The sequence below is a fragment of the Ipomoea nil genome, unplaced genomic scaffold, assembly GCF_001879475.1.
Source record: "Ipomoea nil cultivar Tokyo-kokei standard unplaced genomic scaffold, Asagao_1.1 scaffold0875, whole genome shotgun sequence".
Classification (NCBI taxonomy): Eukaryota; Viridiplantae; Streptophyta; class Magnoliopsida; order Solanales; family Convolvulaceae; genus Ipomoea; species Ipomoea nil.
The window spans coordinates 1471292-1489076 of record NW_017617303.1 but is presented as its reverse complement, the minus strand read 5'-3'; the positions used below and the strand labels follow the sequence as shown (position 1 = coordinate 1489076).

Below are 17785 nucleotides of genomic sequence, written 5' to 3'. Positions count from 1 at the left end.
ATGTACAAATTGTAGGAATATATACAAGAGAGAATCATAGGGAGACTAGGATAAAGAGTCATAATATGACTCAAATACATAGAGTCCTAATATATATATATATATATATATATATATATATATATATATATATATATATATATATATATTACTGAAGGTATAAATGTATAACAGCACAATATTAGTATAATTACTTATAATTATTATGATAATTAAAGAATTAATTGCATCGATATTAGTATAATTTACTAATAATTATTATGTTAATTAAGCTAATAATTACATTGATATTAGTATAGTTATAATTATGGGTCGTTATATATTTTTATAATAATTACAATTAATTCATTTAGATATGGAGGAGGAAAAAAGTAAAGGCGGTATGGTGAAAATGAATATAATTAAGGTATGAAAATATAATTGCCTAATAATTATTATAGTAATTAAGCTAAACATGGTGGTTGAATTCATTTTTATAATAATTACAATTAAATTGTTTCTCCTTTTTTTTTTCATATTTATTTTAGTAATAGTATAATTATATAAATCATATTACATATCGATTTTTAAAAAATAATTGCAAATAAATATACACTTTCAAATATTAAAATTGGTAATGATTTCTTTTTAATTTTATTATCTAAATATATAAAAAAAAAATTATCCGTGCATGCATGGCAAGGGTAATTGGACAATTATTTGCTCGAATTCAAACAATGATAACATCATAAAACATAATCAATCGAACCCATTTAATCAATTGCAAATATTATTTTTCACTAATTAAAATATACCTTTATTATTGGTGCATGGAAAATTAACAAGTAAAAATAGCAAATTAAATAAGACCATTGGGGGTATTAACTCATACTAGAAATGACCGATTAACCCTCACACTTAACGCTCATTTGAAATCAATCCTAACGGAGGACCACTGGTGATTATTTTTTAAAACTCGGAGAACGTCTTGTTGTCGTTTTAAATTCGGAGGACCACACCTGGTAATACCCTAATACTCGGAGGACCATTAGAGGTATTAACTCCATTATTTGATGATAAGAAATAATACTCTAATTAATAAAGTGATATGATGAACCACAGAACCAACCCAATATGATGCATGTGGCATGTGCATGACTTGCCTAGCTTAGCTTTCTCCATCCTCCAGTTAGAGTGCAGACTGCAGAGGACAAGACGGTTCGGAAATGATTTGAGAGAAAGACACATAAGCATGAAATTTCATGTCCTTGTCTAAATTGGACATAACCTCTTTTGCCAACCCAATCCACACTTCTACTCCCCCATCTTCTGCATCCATAAAAACAGCCAAGTTCTCCAGTGTATGACCCAAGCCAATCCATATTGGCTTGCCCCACCCAAAATCAACTTGAGAAAACGGAATATTACACAAACTACTTATAAATAAAACATTAATCTCATCCGCATTATGAAGCGCCGCCGCCTTTGATACATCTAACGCGGCTCGGAGATATCCACCCTCCGCATGCATTTCCCTCATGTAGTCGTCGGTAACCTTGTGGATGGCTTCCACGACTCTTCCTACAAGAAACCCGGCAGTAACGCTTCCGCCCCTGTCGGCTTCCAATTCCCACCGAGCGGCCACCATTTGGTAGATGTTGCCTAGGCACTGCGAAGGGAATGGCGGGTTCAACTTATTTCGCACGTTAATCATTTTTGTCAGCAAATGCATCTTGAGGTTTGGGTTCGCCTGTAGAGTTGCCCGTATCACCGCCGCCCATACGAAAGCCGACAACGCCTCCACCCGAGACGGACGGCGGCTGTGCTCCGATGGCTGATAATAATCGTTTCTGATCCGCTCAATATCCCGCTTGCAAAGAACAAATCTTTTCGAGGAGTACTTACCCTGTTTCTCGAGGGGAAAGGGCTTTAGCGGGGAGCTGACGAGGTTCCCCGGCCTGAAAGTTGCGGAGGCGTCCGCGATGAGACCGCCGGGATTAATGGGTCCTTCTCCGCGGTTGATTGCCGCCCATGTGTTAAATAATCCGGTCATCGCGCCGCCGTCCGCCAGGCCGTGCCAAATGCAGAACCCCACCGCAGTTCCGCCGCACCGGAATGTGTTGACCTGAACAGCTAACATTGGCAGGGCGGAGTGAATAGGGTTTGGGTAGGGATCAAGTGGGAGCAGCTGGCGTATATCTTCGTGTTTGGGGTGCCGGAGAAACTCACCCAAATCACAATTGGTAACTTTAGCTAGGACAAAATCCGCACCCTCGTCGTTGCATTCGATGGTCGATGCATCTTTAATTCTTCCGGCGAGCGGATACAAGAGGGACAGTGTCTTCATGAGCGAGTTCTTGAGCTCATCATAATCGTGGCGATCGGCGCCGGAGTTGTAGAAGAAAACAAAGGGGTTATAATAAGTCGAGGATATTATATCAATGAGAGAAAGCTTGTAGTTTCTCAAGGTTTGGGGAGTTGGTGAACATGGCCTCACTCTCTCTTTCTGATAAACTTCAACTTTCAGGGCCATTGAATCGATCCGATGGGTACTTTAATTTATTTCATCATTCCCACTTATATAGTAATCCAGTTATATATCATCACATGTATATGGCAAATTAGTATTTTTATGTAATTAGGTCATTGTACATTAAATAAATATATATACAATTAAATTATCAAACAAACAATTTTCAAAAAAAAAAAAAAAAAAAATTATCAAACAAACAAAATAATTTTAGTAAAATCTAATCACCTTGCTTTACATGGTATATACTTTTTTGTCATTTCTTTAATCACTAGTTTTTTACGCGCATTGCGCGATTGGGATAATGCCCAATGTTTTTTTTTAATAAGTATTTTAAAGTATATCAAGGCAAGATTATATTGAAATTGTTCATGCATAGATAATTGAATGTTAAATTTGCGTATTTAAATAGGCAATTCTAAGTTTACAAATGCAAGATAATATAGTCAAGATTGATTATAATTGTCAATAAAATAATTGTATAGGTATGGTTGAAACCAAATACGGGACATAATGGAGAGCAAATAAAAATTAGGGCATAAAATATTATATATATACTAATATTGAAGAACTAACTGCTGATTGCCTAACAAGGACATTGCGAGGTAGTTCTCACTTAAATTTGTTGTGTGATTTGAATACTCTCTTTGTCAACAAATCTCTCAAGTAGTTCATATGATTGACTTTATTAATTATATATTTTTTTTTAATTTTTTCATGGTATTAATAAAATACTTGGTAAATAAACATATAGCATTATTTTGTATTATAACTTTGATATTTAATTAAAAAAATAGTGCACAAAAAAAGATAATAGACAATGTAGTGAATATAATCAATTGATGAATTTGAATGTAAATAATTTTTACATTGGAGAAATATAAAGACAATATAACTAATAAAATTATTTCTCTTAATTAATTTATTGATAATGAATAATTTTTTTTAATTAAGACATTGTAGGGACAATGTAGCAAATATAATCAATTGATGAATTTGAATGTAAAGAATTTTTATATTGGAAAAAAATAAATACAATATAACTAATGAAATTATTTCTCTTATTTAATTTATTGATAATGAATAAATTTTTTTTTGAATAAAGAGATTGTAGACACATAATTCTAAATTAAAGAAATGCATATGTATTATTTTTTGTTGTAGCTATTAAATTATTATTTAATTTAATAAGAGTAAAATAGAGTACTAATTATGCCAACTTTAATTGGGATGAGATTCGAACCTAAGACCTTTCTTAATGAAATCAATAAGTTAACGGTGAACTAACAGAAATTAACGGAAAAGATAATATTTAACGGAAAAGTTAACGGAAAATCATATTCATTAGGGATAAATTAGGAAATCTTAAGGAAACATTAAAATCTGATCAATCTGAGCCATTCATTTGATTAAAAAATTTGACCGCCATTTTTTCTACCCATTATAGGCCTAACTCTCTTGGGCTCTTATTAGTATATATAGTAGATAGTAGATATAGTGGATAGATAGTAGATGTAAGTTGGAAAGGTACATTGAAATGTTTTAAAATTAAATTGCAATGGAAGAAATTTGATATTTTTTTCCAAGATGTTTTGCGTGGAAAATCTAATCACATTGCTTACATTGTATATACCTTTTTGTTCTTTCTTTAATCATGTAAGTTGGAAAGGTACATTGAAATGTTTTAAAATTAAATTGCAATGAAGAAATTTGATATTTTTTCCAATTGCATATGTTTTACTTGGAGGCATGTCACCACAATAAAATGCTTGTTTTAAAATGCACAATTGTTTATCCACAAATGCATAATAGGTAGTTGTACAGGAGAGGTATATTTCATTTGATATTGTGTTTGTGTATGTGTGTGTATATATATCTTATTACATATGATGACTCAATTAATTTTAAAATTTGCAAAATTTCACATTACCATTGGACCCTAATTATATACAATCAACATATGCAAGAATATATCCAAACTAGTAATTGTCCCGTGTGATGCATGAACTATTATTAATTTAACAAATTTATCAATTAAATTTTTGACATCTTCTGAATTAGCAAAGAAAGTAATGATTGTGGAAATAGAAAAACGTACTTGAGTTCTTGAGCTCAAAATTAGTTTGATTAAAAATGTAATATATAACTATACAATGTAATATTTAATATTATTAAAAGTTTAATTATACTATTATTATGTTGATTTTAAAGTTTATTGTTACTTGTATTATTATATGAATTTGTATTTTAAAAGAAATTTGAATTTGAAATAACTACTTTAAGTATATAACTAACGTATTTAAATAAAACTTGTAAATAAAATAATAGGTGATATTTGTCGAAAATCTCCACCAAAAACTTATTCATTTGAACAAAATTATTTATGTAAGAACTATATTTATTTTATATCTAATTTCTCCTCTTTATATATGTGGAGTCAAATTAATTATAATTGAGGTTTAAATGAATATATACACAAATTATATTAAATATAAAACTTTACCAATAAATTTGAACACAATAAACTTTTTTCCATACTTCATTATGCTTTAATATATATAGAGATATAGATAGAGATAGAGATAAAGATAAAACTATAATAATAAAATATAATTTATAAAATATAAATACACATAATAATTTCAAAAAAATATGTATAAATACATCAACTCACACTGTAACACCCTGTGTTACGACCCCTAAAACCAATTAATCATTTAATCATTTACCCAAAAGAAAGAATTAAATTACAGTAATTAATTAAGAAAGGTCCACCATGGTCCATGGACCCTTATCCCTAAAACCAATCCCCTAGTCCTATAGGAAATAGAATTAGCAAACTCATACCACTTGGACCCTAATTAGGACTCTTAAATATATAAATAGGGGGCCTAGGAGGCACTTAGAACCCACACCACAATAATCTCTCACCACACAAGAAGTTCCAACAAATCCCCTAGGAGAAATCAAGAAAGAAGGAATCTTAAAGAAAGACCCTTCATAACCAAGGAAACTAATTAAGGCTAAGAGGTAACCCATGTCTCAACAAAACCTATTTTCTTTGCTATAATTATCTTTTTTGGCCTCCTCTCTACACTTGTGTCTTGATGAATCGTTTGTGATATTGATGATATGATCTTGATAATTGGTTAGATGATTTTATGTGTGATCTTGATGATCTTGATGATGATGAGAGGTTCTTGATGATTATGTGATGTTCTTGATGAATCTTGATGTTTCTTGATGTTAAAAGATGAACCATGATTTTGATGATTTGAATATGATTAGAGCCCTAGGTTAAAATTGGGGATTTCGTATTGTGTTATTCTTGATATAATTGGGTGGGATTTCGCATGTTCGGGTGTTGATTATATTTAGAAGTCATGATAGGATATGAGCTATATGATTCTTGCTTTTGATCCGTTAATTGTCTACGTGGTGTCATCAATTGCGTTTAAAAGTGTCTAAGCATGGTTTCGGGTTCCACAACGGATCCCGGGACGTTTATTTTGATAAAGAGTCAGTGGGGGATAGGTGCGGGTAGGGAGACCCGCCACCTACCCGCTGCCCGAGAAGGACGTCGCCGGCAGTAGGCAGCCGGCGGGCAGACGACTGCCCGCCGGGCACCCGCTGCCCAGAGGTCTGTCGCCGGCGGGCAGCCGGCGGGTGGTCTTCCACCCACCGGCTACCCGCTGGAATTTACCCACCTTGGGACTTCGGCTTCCCCGTTTGATGTTTTCCCGACCCTTGTGGTGTCCCAACGGACTCCGTTTATCGTGCCTAAGTCTAGTTTGATGTTTCAGGTACCGTTCGTAAGATAAATGAGTCTTATATATTGCATGCTAGTTGAATTCGTATCCCGTTGGCCTAGGTGAAAGAATTATGAACCCCATAGGATTATTCCTAGTATGTGAATGACCACGCATAGGTTTCATTATACGTTTTCTCCTCTTTCCCAATATGTTAATGTGGGTTGCATGTGCTTGCTATGAGTTATGTGTTCATGATACCCTAATTTGGTTGCGATCAAATGGGTTGTTCCTGAGTTGCGGTTCAGAAGCTGGCTGCGGTCAGAATTACACTCTCCGGCTGCGGTCCACCGTTTGGTTGCGATCCATTATTTTACACTTTTACATGAGCTGCGGTTCATATTCCTGGCTGCGGTCAGATGATCACTTTTGGCCTGCGGTCCACCGTTTGGTTGCGATCAAACGTTTTACACGAGCTGCGCTTCATATTCCTGGCTGCGGTTAGATGATCACTCTTGGGCTGCGGTCCACTGTTTGGTTGCGATTAAACATTATGATGAGCTGCGGTTCATCGGCCGGTCGCGATCGACCCCTTCGTATTGCGATACGAGGCAGGGTGCTGCGGGGCCGTGTCAGAGCTATATGCGCTGACCCTCATGTATGGGCATGCGATTGGTCCTGTGGCGCCACCAAAGTGTGCTTGTGTGATGAGATAAGAATTGAATGATGACGTGAACGAGATGAAGTGGATTTATGACCATAGGATATATGCTAGTATCTTTATATGCTTGGTTATAACTGTTGAATGTGCTTATCCCTATCTGCCGAGTCTATTCCTGGTTTTAAAACTAGTGTCTCTTAAGTATATATCTTTCTGCTTCAAAATGATTTTCGTATATCTATATATATATCTATCTATAATTTATTTCAACGCGTTGGAGTGGGTTACCAGCATCTTTCGCTGAACAGATATATTTGGCTTTCAGGCACAGACGAGTAGATCCCAGAGCGTGCTAGAAGATCGTGGATTAGATAGAAGTGTTTCATTTCGGCCTGTGTGCCATAATGTTGTATTGAGGATATTAGTTAGATGTGGCATAGCACCCCGTACACTTGTGATTAGTATTACTCTGTTTGGGATTTTATGAGAACTTATCTTTATTATATAAGCTTTAAATTTTTTTTAAAATTTCGGGGTGTTACAGTTGGTATCAGAGCCTAAGTTTGACCCTAGGATAAGACCTTGAAGACCGGACTTTAAGACATTAGGCTTGAACTCTAGGTATTTAAGTACATAGGACTTAGGAGACTTAAGATGCGTGGTGAGATTGTGAGTATACCCACCATCACATATTCCCCCTCACTCTTGTTTAAATTAAAAGAACTTCCCCTCCGCTTATCGCACCAAGGTGATGGTACAAAACTCTAACTCGACATTACTATAAACATTGGCCCAACAAAACAGCAGCATGGCACCAAACAGAAGACAATCAAGGACTCCGGAACCTACCACACACGACCCCCTGACTCAAACCCTACAGCAACTAACACAAGTCGTCCAGACACTAAGCGAAGTAGCTCTTCGCAATAACAGACCCCCACCACCTCCGTCAAACACGAATTCGGAAGTTGCCCGAAAATTTTCAAATCATCGACCACCCACGTTCTCAGGGGAAGAAGATCCTGTAATCCTTGAGGAATGGATCCGGACTTTCGACAAGATTCTAGGATTGGTAGAATGCCCAGAGGAACGTCGTGTAGAGATAGCCTCATTCTATTTCGGACACAAGGCAGACCTTTGGTGGATCCACGAGGGGCCCACTTACAGACAGGAACCAGGGTTTGACTGGGAAAACCTCAAAACATGACTACGAGAACGATTCTATCCAACACACGTAAAAGCATCCATACACGAAGAGTTCCTCCACTTGAAACAAGGAACGACCACCGTCATGGAATACATAAACGATTTCTCGAACTAGCACGCTTCGCACCAGAACTAGTCCCCACTGAGGCAACCAAAATAGAAAGGTTTGTATCGGGTCTCAACTTCGAAGCCCGAAAAGCACTAGTAGTAAGCAGATCCCGGATCCTCAACGAGGCTTACTCCAGTGCCGCAAATCTCTATCGGATCCAATTGCTGCAACGTGGGGTTCAGGAACAAATTCGAAAAAGGAACACAGGAGGTGGAGCACCACCTATAAAAAGAACGAGAAACGACGCCAACACGAGGCCAAGCAATCCAGTTGGCCAGAGGCCACCCCTAGGAAACAACGAAACTAACGCAAGGAGCTTCCCTTGCCCAAAATGCAACAAAAACCATAGAGGAAAAGATTGCATGGGCAACCCCTGGCGATGCTTCAACTGCGGGGAAGAAGGGCACAAGGCCTTCCAATGCACTCAACCACAGAAATCACGCCCCACAACCATGGGCCAACACGGGGGCACGAATCATCAAGGAAACTACGGTGCCCCCGGAAAGGTGTTCGTCATAAGACGCACCCAGGCCGAACTCGAGAACGAAAGCAACCTCGAGGAAGGAGACATGGCCCCAGGGGACGAGGACCACGCAAACCCACTAGAAGAAAATCAAGGAGATGAATTCTGTTTAGGATAACTGGCAAATCCCTTGTAACCACCCTCGTAGTAGAATTACTTGCTTCAATTAGCTATTTCGGAATTATTATAAATGAAGAGCTAAATCAAAATTAATTTTAGCATAAGGGAAAAAGACTAGATTATGCACGTCAACAACAAAAGGGGGCAAAACCAAATCTTCTACCACTAGAAGACAAAAGAAGGAAAAAGACAAAGATCACACAAGGAAGAAAACTAATGACATCAAGGGGAATTGAACTCTAAACCTCCCATTTAAAAACCCAAGTACCTGACCACTAAACCATGAGTACTTCTTAAAACCTCAAGGGAACACTCCCTTCTTAAAACCCTTGAAATCCCTAAAAATTCTCAAAAACCCCCAAATCAAAAACCCTTCTTCTTCTTCTCCCAATCACCCAATCTCTCTCTCTCCCCTTTCCTCCAAAGCCGCCATCACCACCCTCACCTCCACAACCCACCGTCGCACCACCATCCGCCGCCCCACGACCGACGCTCCGCCCCGCCACCGCAACCAACCGTCGGCACCCCATCCACACGCCACCACCACAGCCGGCAGCCACCCGCCGCTCGCCCACACTGCACCCGGCTGTAACCCACTGCCACACGACGCCGACAGCACAGCCAACCACTGCCGCACACCGCCGCAGGTCGCCCCCCCCCTCGCCGACCAAACCCAGCAAGAGCGCCGCCCCATCGCCGAAAAATTTCACCGAGGCCTCGCCGGAGACTCATCGGAAAACACCACCTAGACGAAAACCCAAAATGCCGAAAAAGCCCCTCGGAATCCGCACCCCGGAATGGAGCAACGCCGACTACACCGTGATCGGAGGTAAAGCCCTCGAACCCGATCAATTCTCTCCGGAATTAGTCGATATGCTTGATCACCAATGGCTTTTGGATACGTACCTCACCATTAAAGGGGATACGTACCCCGAATTGGTGAAGGAATTCTATCAATATTTGGTAGCCATCAAACGAGGTGATAAACTAGAAATCACCACTAAGGTCCGAGGCAAAGAAATCATACTTTCCGAAGGCCGCTTGGCCAAACTCTTGAAATTGACCACCACGGGTGTGTCAAACTATGACCGGAAAGGGTGGATTGATACCCAAAATACGGGGTACAAGGACTACCTCGGGTACCTACTCGGAAAAGAGGAAAGGTTCACCTCGGCCACACGACCAAATAGGAAGTGGCTAACTGCGAAGCAAAAGATATTGGTTATGATTGTGACTGACAGCCTTTTGCCCACAAATAATAAAAGCAACGACGTGGGGAGTTTAGAGTGCACTTTCGCCTATCTCTTGAAACACAAAATCAAGTTCAACCTACCGGCCCTCATGTTGAAACACATGGAATTTTGCAAAACTAGCAACCGGCTTAGCCTACCCTACGGGATGATCCTAAGTTGGATCATGGAGAAAAAGGGAGTGGATCTGAGCCACACTGAGATCAAGACCGCAAATGGCATGGTTTTTAATGCCCAGAACCTCCATCGCAATGATATCTACTACACCGAAGGGGGACAGTACATCACCCTCGAAGAGATTTGCCTGAAACCCGATGAGGAGCGAAGAGAATTGGTTGACCGATTGGACATCTCCAACAAAAAGCTTAAACGAGCAATGCAAGATTGTGGTGGACTAGAGGGAAGTGAGGAACAGGAAGAGGATAGCGAGCCTAACCCACCGGCACCTGCACGAACGGGAGGAAACCCAAGGGGACAAAATGAAGAATCTGTCAATGAGCACATCCTCGCACAACTCACCCGGCAAAACCAAATCATGGATGAAGGGTTCTCGTCCTTAATCCACGCGACACGCGCTTTAGATCAGAGGGTGGCAGCAATCGAGACCATCCTGGGCACTCGCGGGGCATCCAGTTCAGGAGCAAGAAACCAAGGTAGACCCGAACTTTCCAATCACCACGTCACCAGAAATCCAGTCTACCCCAGCAAGGACAACATGTGGGGCCACGTTCCTAACCAGGAGGCTAAAATACAGGGTGTCCAGGGGTGAAAGAATGGATTAACACACCGGCTTCGGGGACGAAGCTTCTTGTAAGGGGGGGAGAGTGTAACACCCCGTGTTACGACCCCTAAAACCAATTAATCATTTAATCATTTACCCAAAAGAAAGAATTAAATTCCAGTAATTAATTAAGAAAGGTCCACCATGGTCCATGGGCCCTTATCCCTAAAACCAATCCCCTAGTCCTATAGGAAATAGAATTAGCAAACCCATACCACTTGTGTAACACCCCAGAATTTTTAAAACTTTTAAAGACAATATAATAAAGGTAAATGATTATAAATCCCAAAATACGTTTATAAGGGCACGGGGTGTTATGCCACACCTGAGCTAGAGAACTCAGGTGCACAGGCTAAGTTCTAACAACCTCAATCAGTATCAATACAAATCATGGCACGCAGGCCGAAAGGGAAGAACTATCTAATCTACGCCCCAACCTCTAGCGCGCTCCAGAGATCTACTCGTCCGTGCCTGAGAGCGAAATATATCTGTTCAGCGAGAGATGCTGGTAACCCACTCCAACGCATTGAAATACAATACAATACATATAGAGATATATATAGATATACAAAAACCATTTTGAACAGAAGATATATCCTACGAACTCTAGCTTATAAAACAAGGATAGACTCGAACATAGAGCTAAGCACAAACGGCAGTTATAACAAGCATATATAGTTCGCAACAGGCAAGGTAGATAAGGCTGAGCATAATCAATAACCAAAACCCAACATAAACAATCCCCAACGTAAATCCCGTAGTCACATCGCCAAGATACTCATAATCACAACTCATCCATATCTCATCACATAAGCACACTTTTTGGCGCCACAGGACCAATCGCATGCCCATACATGAGGGTCAGCGCATATAGCTCTGACACGGCCCCGCAGCACCCTTCCCCGTTTCACAATACGGAGGGGTCGATCGCAACCGACCGATGAACCGCAGCTCATCATAGTTTGATCGCAACCAAACAGTGGACCGCAGCCCAAGAGTATGTCATCTGACCGCAGCTAGGAAATTGAACCGCAGCTCATGTAGAACGGTTGACCGCAGCCATATATAATATTTATATACCTGACCGATCGCAACCGGCCTGGTTAACAGTCAGTATGGTTCTCAACCCATCCGACTGCCCGTATAATCCATTTGATCGCAACCAAACGGTGGACCGCAGCCTTATACAATATTTATATACCTGACCATTCGTAACCTGCCTGGTTAACAGTCAGTATGATTCTCAACCCATCCAACTGCCCGTATAGCCAATTTGATCGCAACCAAATTGGGGTATCATGCACACATAACACATAGCAAGCACATGCAACCCACATTAACACATTGGGAAGGGGGATAAAACGTATAACAAAACCTATGCGTGATCCTTCACATACTAAGAGTAATCCTAAGGGGTTCATACTTCTTTCACCTAGGTCAACGGGATACCAATTCAACTAGCATGCAACATATAAGACTCATACAACCTACGAACGGTACCCAAAACATCAAACTAGACATAGGCACGATAGACGGAGTCCGTTGGGACACCACGGGGGTCGGGGGAACATCAAACGGGGAAGCCAAAATCCCGAATTGGGGTGCAAACCAGCGGGTAGCCGGTGGGTGAGGGTTCACCCGCCGGCGGCAATTATTCCGGGCAGCGGGTGCCCGGTGGGCAGCTGCCCGCCCGCCGGCTGCCCGCTGCCGGCGATGCCACTTTTAGCCGCGGGTAGGTGGCGGGTCTCCTACCCCCACCTACCCCCACTCACTCTTCTTCACAATTAAACGCTCCGGGAACCACTGTGGAACCCGGAACCATGCTTAGACACTTTCAAACGCAATTGATAACACACGTAGACAATTAACGGATCAAAATCAAGAAACATATGGCACATAACCTATCATGCTTTTCTAAACATAATGAACACCCAAACATACAAATTCCCACCCAATCTACCAAGAATAATACCATACGAATTCCACGATATAACCTAGGGTTCTAATTATTTTTAAATCAACAAGAACACAATTCATCTTATAATATCAAGATTCGATAGGAATATCATATAAACATCAAGAACGTCATATAATCATCAAGAACACCAACAACACCATATAATCATCAAGAACCTCTTATCATCAAGATTACCCATGGAATCATAACACCAATTATCAAGATTATTATAACGAATCATCAACACACAAGAATATGGGGGAAATCCTAAGAGGGGAATCATAGCTATGAAAATAGGTTTTGTTGAGATATGGGTTACCTTTTAGCCTTAATTAATTTCCTTGGCTATGAAGGGTCTTTCTTGAAGCTTTCTTCTTTCTTGATTTCTCCTAGGGGAATTCTTGGAACTTCTTGTGTGGTGAGGGATTATTGTGGTGGGGGGGGGGGGGGGGGGGGGGGGTTCTTGGGGCCTCTTAAGTCCCCTATTTATATATCTAGGAGTCCTAATTAGGAACTAATATTATAGGCTTGCTAATTCTATTCCTTTTAGGGCTAGGGGTTGGGTTTTAGGGGTGAGGGCCCACGGACCATGGTGGGCCTTTTACCTAATTAATTATTGTAATTTAATTCTTTCTTTGGATAATTGGTTAAATGATTAATTGGTTTTAGGGGTCGTAACACGGGGTGTTACACTCTCCCCCCCTTACGAGGGGCTTCTTCCCCGAAGCCCGGTGTGGTAGTCCATTCTTTCACCTCTAGACATCCCGCGTCTTGGCCTCCTGGTTTAGGAGTGTGGCCCCACATTTTGTCTTAGCTGGGGTAGACTGGACTTCTGGTGGTGTTGTGATAGGAAAGTTTGGGTCTACCTCGGTTTCCTGCTCCTGAACTGGACGCCCCGCGAGTGCCCAAGGTGGCCTCGATTGCTGCCACCCTCTGATCTAGTGCGCGTGTCGTATAGATTAATGATGAGAACCCTTCCTCCATGATTTGGTTTTGCCGGTTGAGCTGTGCGAGTATGCGTTAATTGATTGAGCCCTCGTTTTGCTCCCTTGGGTTCCCTCCTGATCGTGGGTGCACCGACGGGTTGGGTTCGTCATCCTCCTCCAGGACTCCACAATCTTGCATTGCCCGTTTGAGCTTCTTGTTGGAGATGTCTAATTGGTCGACCAACTCTCTTCGCTCTTCCTCGGGTTTGAGGCAAATTTCTTCGAGGGTGAGGTAATGTCCTCCCTCGGTGTAGTAGATATCATTGCGGCGTAGGTTCTGGGCATTAAAGACCATGCCATTTGCGGTTTTGACCTCGGTGTGGCTTAGGTCCACCCCCTTTTTCTCCATGATCCAACTTAGGATCATCCCGTAGGGTAGGCTAAGTCGGTTGCTTGTTTTGCAAAACTCCATGTGTTTTAGCATGAGGGCCGGCAGGTTGAACTTGATTTTGTGTTTCAAGAAGTAGGCAAAGATGCACTCTAAACTCCCCACGTCTTTGCTTTTATTGTTCGTGGGCAAGAGGCTATCGGTTACAATCATAACCAATATCTTTTGTTCCGCCGATAGCCACTTTCTATTCGGTCGTGTGGTCGAGGTGAATCCTTCCTCTTTCCCGAGTAGGTACCCGAGGTAGTCTTTGTACCCCGTGTTTTGGGTATCAATCCACCCCTTTCGGTCATAGTTTGACACACCCGTGGTGGTCAATTTCAAAAGCTTGGCCAAACGGCCTTCGGAGAGTATAATTTCCTTGCCGCGGACCTTGGTGGTTATTTCTAGCTTATCACCCCGTTTGGTGGCTACAAGATGTTGATAGAATTCTTTCACCAATTCGGGGTACATATCCCCCTTGATGGTGAGATATGTATCCAAAAGCCCTTGGTGTTTAAGCATATCAACCAATTCCGGAGAGAATTGGTCGGGTTCAAGGGCTTTACCTCTGATCACGGTGTAATCGGTGTTGCTCCATTCCGGGGTGCGGGTTCTGAGGGGCTTTTTCGGCATTGTGAAGCTTTTCTCGGTGGTGAAATTATCCGGTGAACTTTTCGGTGAGACGACGGCGGAGCTCCGGCACGTTTTTCCGGCGAGTCTTCGGCGGTGCGGCGTTTTGCGAGGGAGGTGGTGGCTAGGTGGGTTCCGGCGTTGGTGAGGCGAGTGGCGAAGGCGTGGTGGTAGCGTTGGGCAGTGGCGGCAGCGGGTTGCAGCTGGGCGGCCTCCGGGCGAGGCGGGAGGCCGGCTAGGCGGTGGCGCGGCGGTAGGGGGCTGGCGGACGGCGCTCGGCCAGTGGCGGCGGTCGACGGGTGGCGGTCTTGTGTGGTTGCCGGATTTTTCCTTGGTGGGGCGGTGAGGTGAGTGGGAGAGGGAAGGGGAGGAAGTGAGGGAGAAGAAGAAGAAGAAGGGTTTTTGATTTGGGGATTTTGTGGGTTTTAGGGATTTGTAGGGGTTTAACAAAGGAGTGTTCCCTTGAGGTTTCAAGAAACACCTTTAGCTTAGTGGTTAAGACCTTGGCCTTGTAAGTGGGAGGTCAAGGGTTCAATTTTTATTGGTAACACTAGGCTCTTTGATGATGGTGCCCTTGTCTTTTTCCTTCTTTTGTCTTCTAGTGGTGAGGGCTTGGCTAGTTTGTACAGTTTTAGTTCTACCCCTGTAAGTAGGACCGAATTTCGAACTAATCTTTTATTTATAATATTTCCGAATTAATTAAGCAAAGTAAGTAATTCTACTACGGAGGTGATTACAAGGAAATTGCCGAACTACACTAGACAGAACTCGTCCTCTTGATTTTCTTCCGCGGGATTGGTATGGTCCTCGTCTTCTGGGGCTAGGTTCCCTTCCTCGTGGTTGCCCTCGTTCCCGAGTTCGGCCTGTGTGCGGCTCATGACGTATATTTTTCCGGGAGCGCCATAGTTTCCGTGATGAGCGGTGCCCCCGTGTTGACCCGTGGTGGTGGTGCGTGGTCTTTGGGGTTGGGTGCACTGGAAGGCCTTGTGTCCTTCCTCTCCGCAGTTGAAGCATCGTAAGGGATTGCCCATGCAATCCTTGCCTCTATGGTTCTTGTTGCACCTCGGGCACGGAAAGCTTCGGGCACTAGGATCGTTATTTCCCGGGGGTGGCCTTTGGTTGGCCAGGTTACTCGGTCTTGTGTTGGTGTCGTTTCTTGCTCTTTTTACCGGTGGCGCCCCTCCTTCGGTGTTCCTCTTTCGTATTTGTTCCTGAACCCCGCGTTGGAGTAGTTGGATTCGGTAGAGATTAGCGGCACTGGAGTAAGCCTCGTTGAGAGTCCGGGGTCTGCTTACCACTAGTGCTTTTCGGGCTCCAAAGTTGAGGCCCGACATGAACCTCTCTATTTTGGTTACCTCGGTGGGGACTAGTTCGGGTGCGAAGCGTGCTAGCTCAAGGAACCGTTTGTGGTATTCCATGACGGTAGCTGTCCCTTGTTTCAAATGGAGAAACTCTTCGTACATGGACGCCTTTATGTGTGTTGGATAGAATCGTTCTCGTAGTCGCGTCTTGAGGCTTTCCCAGTCGAACCCTGGTTCTTGTTGATAAGCGGGCCCCTCATGGATCCACCAGAGATCGGCCTCGTGTCCGAAGTAGAACGAGGCTATCTCCACGCGACGTTCTTCTGCGCATTCCACGAGCCCTAGAATTTTGTCGAGGGTCCGGATCCATTCCTCTAGGATCACGGGGTCCTCTTCTCCTGAGAACGTGGGGGCGGTCGATGGTTGGAAACTTGTCGGGCGACGTCGTTTGATGGTGGGGGCGGGGGTCTGTTGTTGCGGAGAGCTACGTCGCTTAGAGCCTGGGCGACTTGTGTTAGCTGTTGTAGGGTTTGAGTCAGGGGGTCATGTATGACGGGTTTTGAAGTCCTTGATTGTCTCCTGTTTGGTGCCATGTTGTTGTCTTTCTGGGTCAACGTTTTATAAGATCGTTAGATTAGAGTTTGGTGTTCTTTCGATGTGATAAGCGGGGGAAAGGTTTAGATAAGGGAGGGATAAAGTGTGGGGGTTTATGTGTAGGTCTCACAATCTTGTCGCGCGTCCTAAGATCCCGGAGTCCTTCATCCCTAAGTACCTAGAGTTCAAGTCCTAAGGTCTGTTCTTAATAGTCTTATCTTATGGTCAAACTTAGTCTCTGATACCAACTGTAACACCCCGGAATTTTTAAAACTTTTAAAGACAATATAATAAAGGTAAATGATTATAAATCCCAAAATACGTTTATAAGGGCACGGCGTGTTATGCCACACCTGAGCTAGAGAACTCAGGTGCACAGGCTAAGTTCTAACAATCTCAATCAGTATCAATACAAATCATGCCACGCAGGCCGAAAGGGAAGAACTATCTGATCTACGCCCCAACCTCTAGCGCGCTCCAGTGATCTACTCGTCCGCGCCTGAGAGCCAAATATATCTGTTCAGCGAGAGATGCTGGTAACCCACTCCAACGCGTTGAAATACAATACATATAGAGATATATATAGATATACGAAAGCCATTTTGAACATGAAGATATATCCTACGAACTCTAGCTTTTAAAACAGGGATAGACTCGACACATAGAGCTAAGCACAAACGGCAGTTATAGCAAGCATATATAGTTCGCAACAGACAAGGTAGATAAGGCTGAGCATAATCAATAACCATAACCCAAAATAAACAATCCCCAATGTAAATCCCGTAGTCACATCCCCAAGATACTCATAATCACAACTCATCCATATCTCATCACATAAGCACACTTTGTTGGCGCCACAGGAGCAATCGCATGCCCATACATGAGGGTCAGCGCATATAGCTCTGACACGGCCCCGCAGCACCCTTCCCCGTCTCACAATACGGAGGGGTCGATCGCAACCGACCGATGAACCGCAGCTCATCATAGTTTGATCGCAACCAAACAGTGGACCGCAGCCCAAGAGTATGTCATCTGACCG

General features: G+C 42.4%; 1 protein-coding gene across 1 annotated transcript; it reads right to left on the bottom strand.

Annotated features, from left to right (window-relative positions):
* Positions 1 to 758: 758 nt before the first annotated feature.
* Positions 759 to 2526, bottom strand: LOC109178924 (vinorine synthase-like). Its single transcript, XM_019328475.1, has one exon. The coding sequence runs from the start codon at positions 2510 to 2512 to the stop codon at positions 1169 to 1171; it is 1344 nt and encodes a 447-aa protein (XP_019184020.1). The 5' UTR covers positions 2513 to 2526; the 3' UTR covers positions 759 to 1168.
* Positions 2527 to 17785: the final 15259 nt, after the last annotated feature.

Bases quoted from the DNA above. Each gene is read 5' to 3' on its own strand.
- LOC109178924 (XM_019328475.1), bottom strand. From the start codon at position 2,512: ATGGCCCTGAAAGTTGAAGTTTATCAGAAAGAGAGAGTGAGGCCATGT.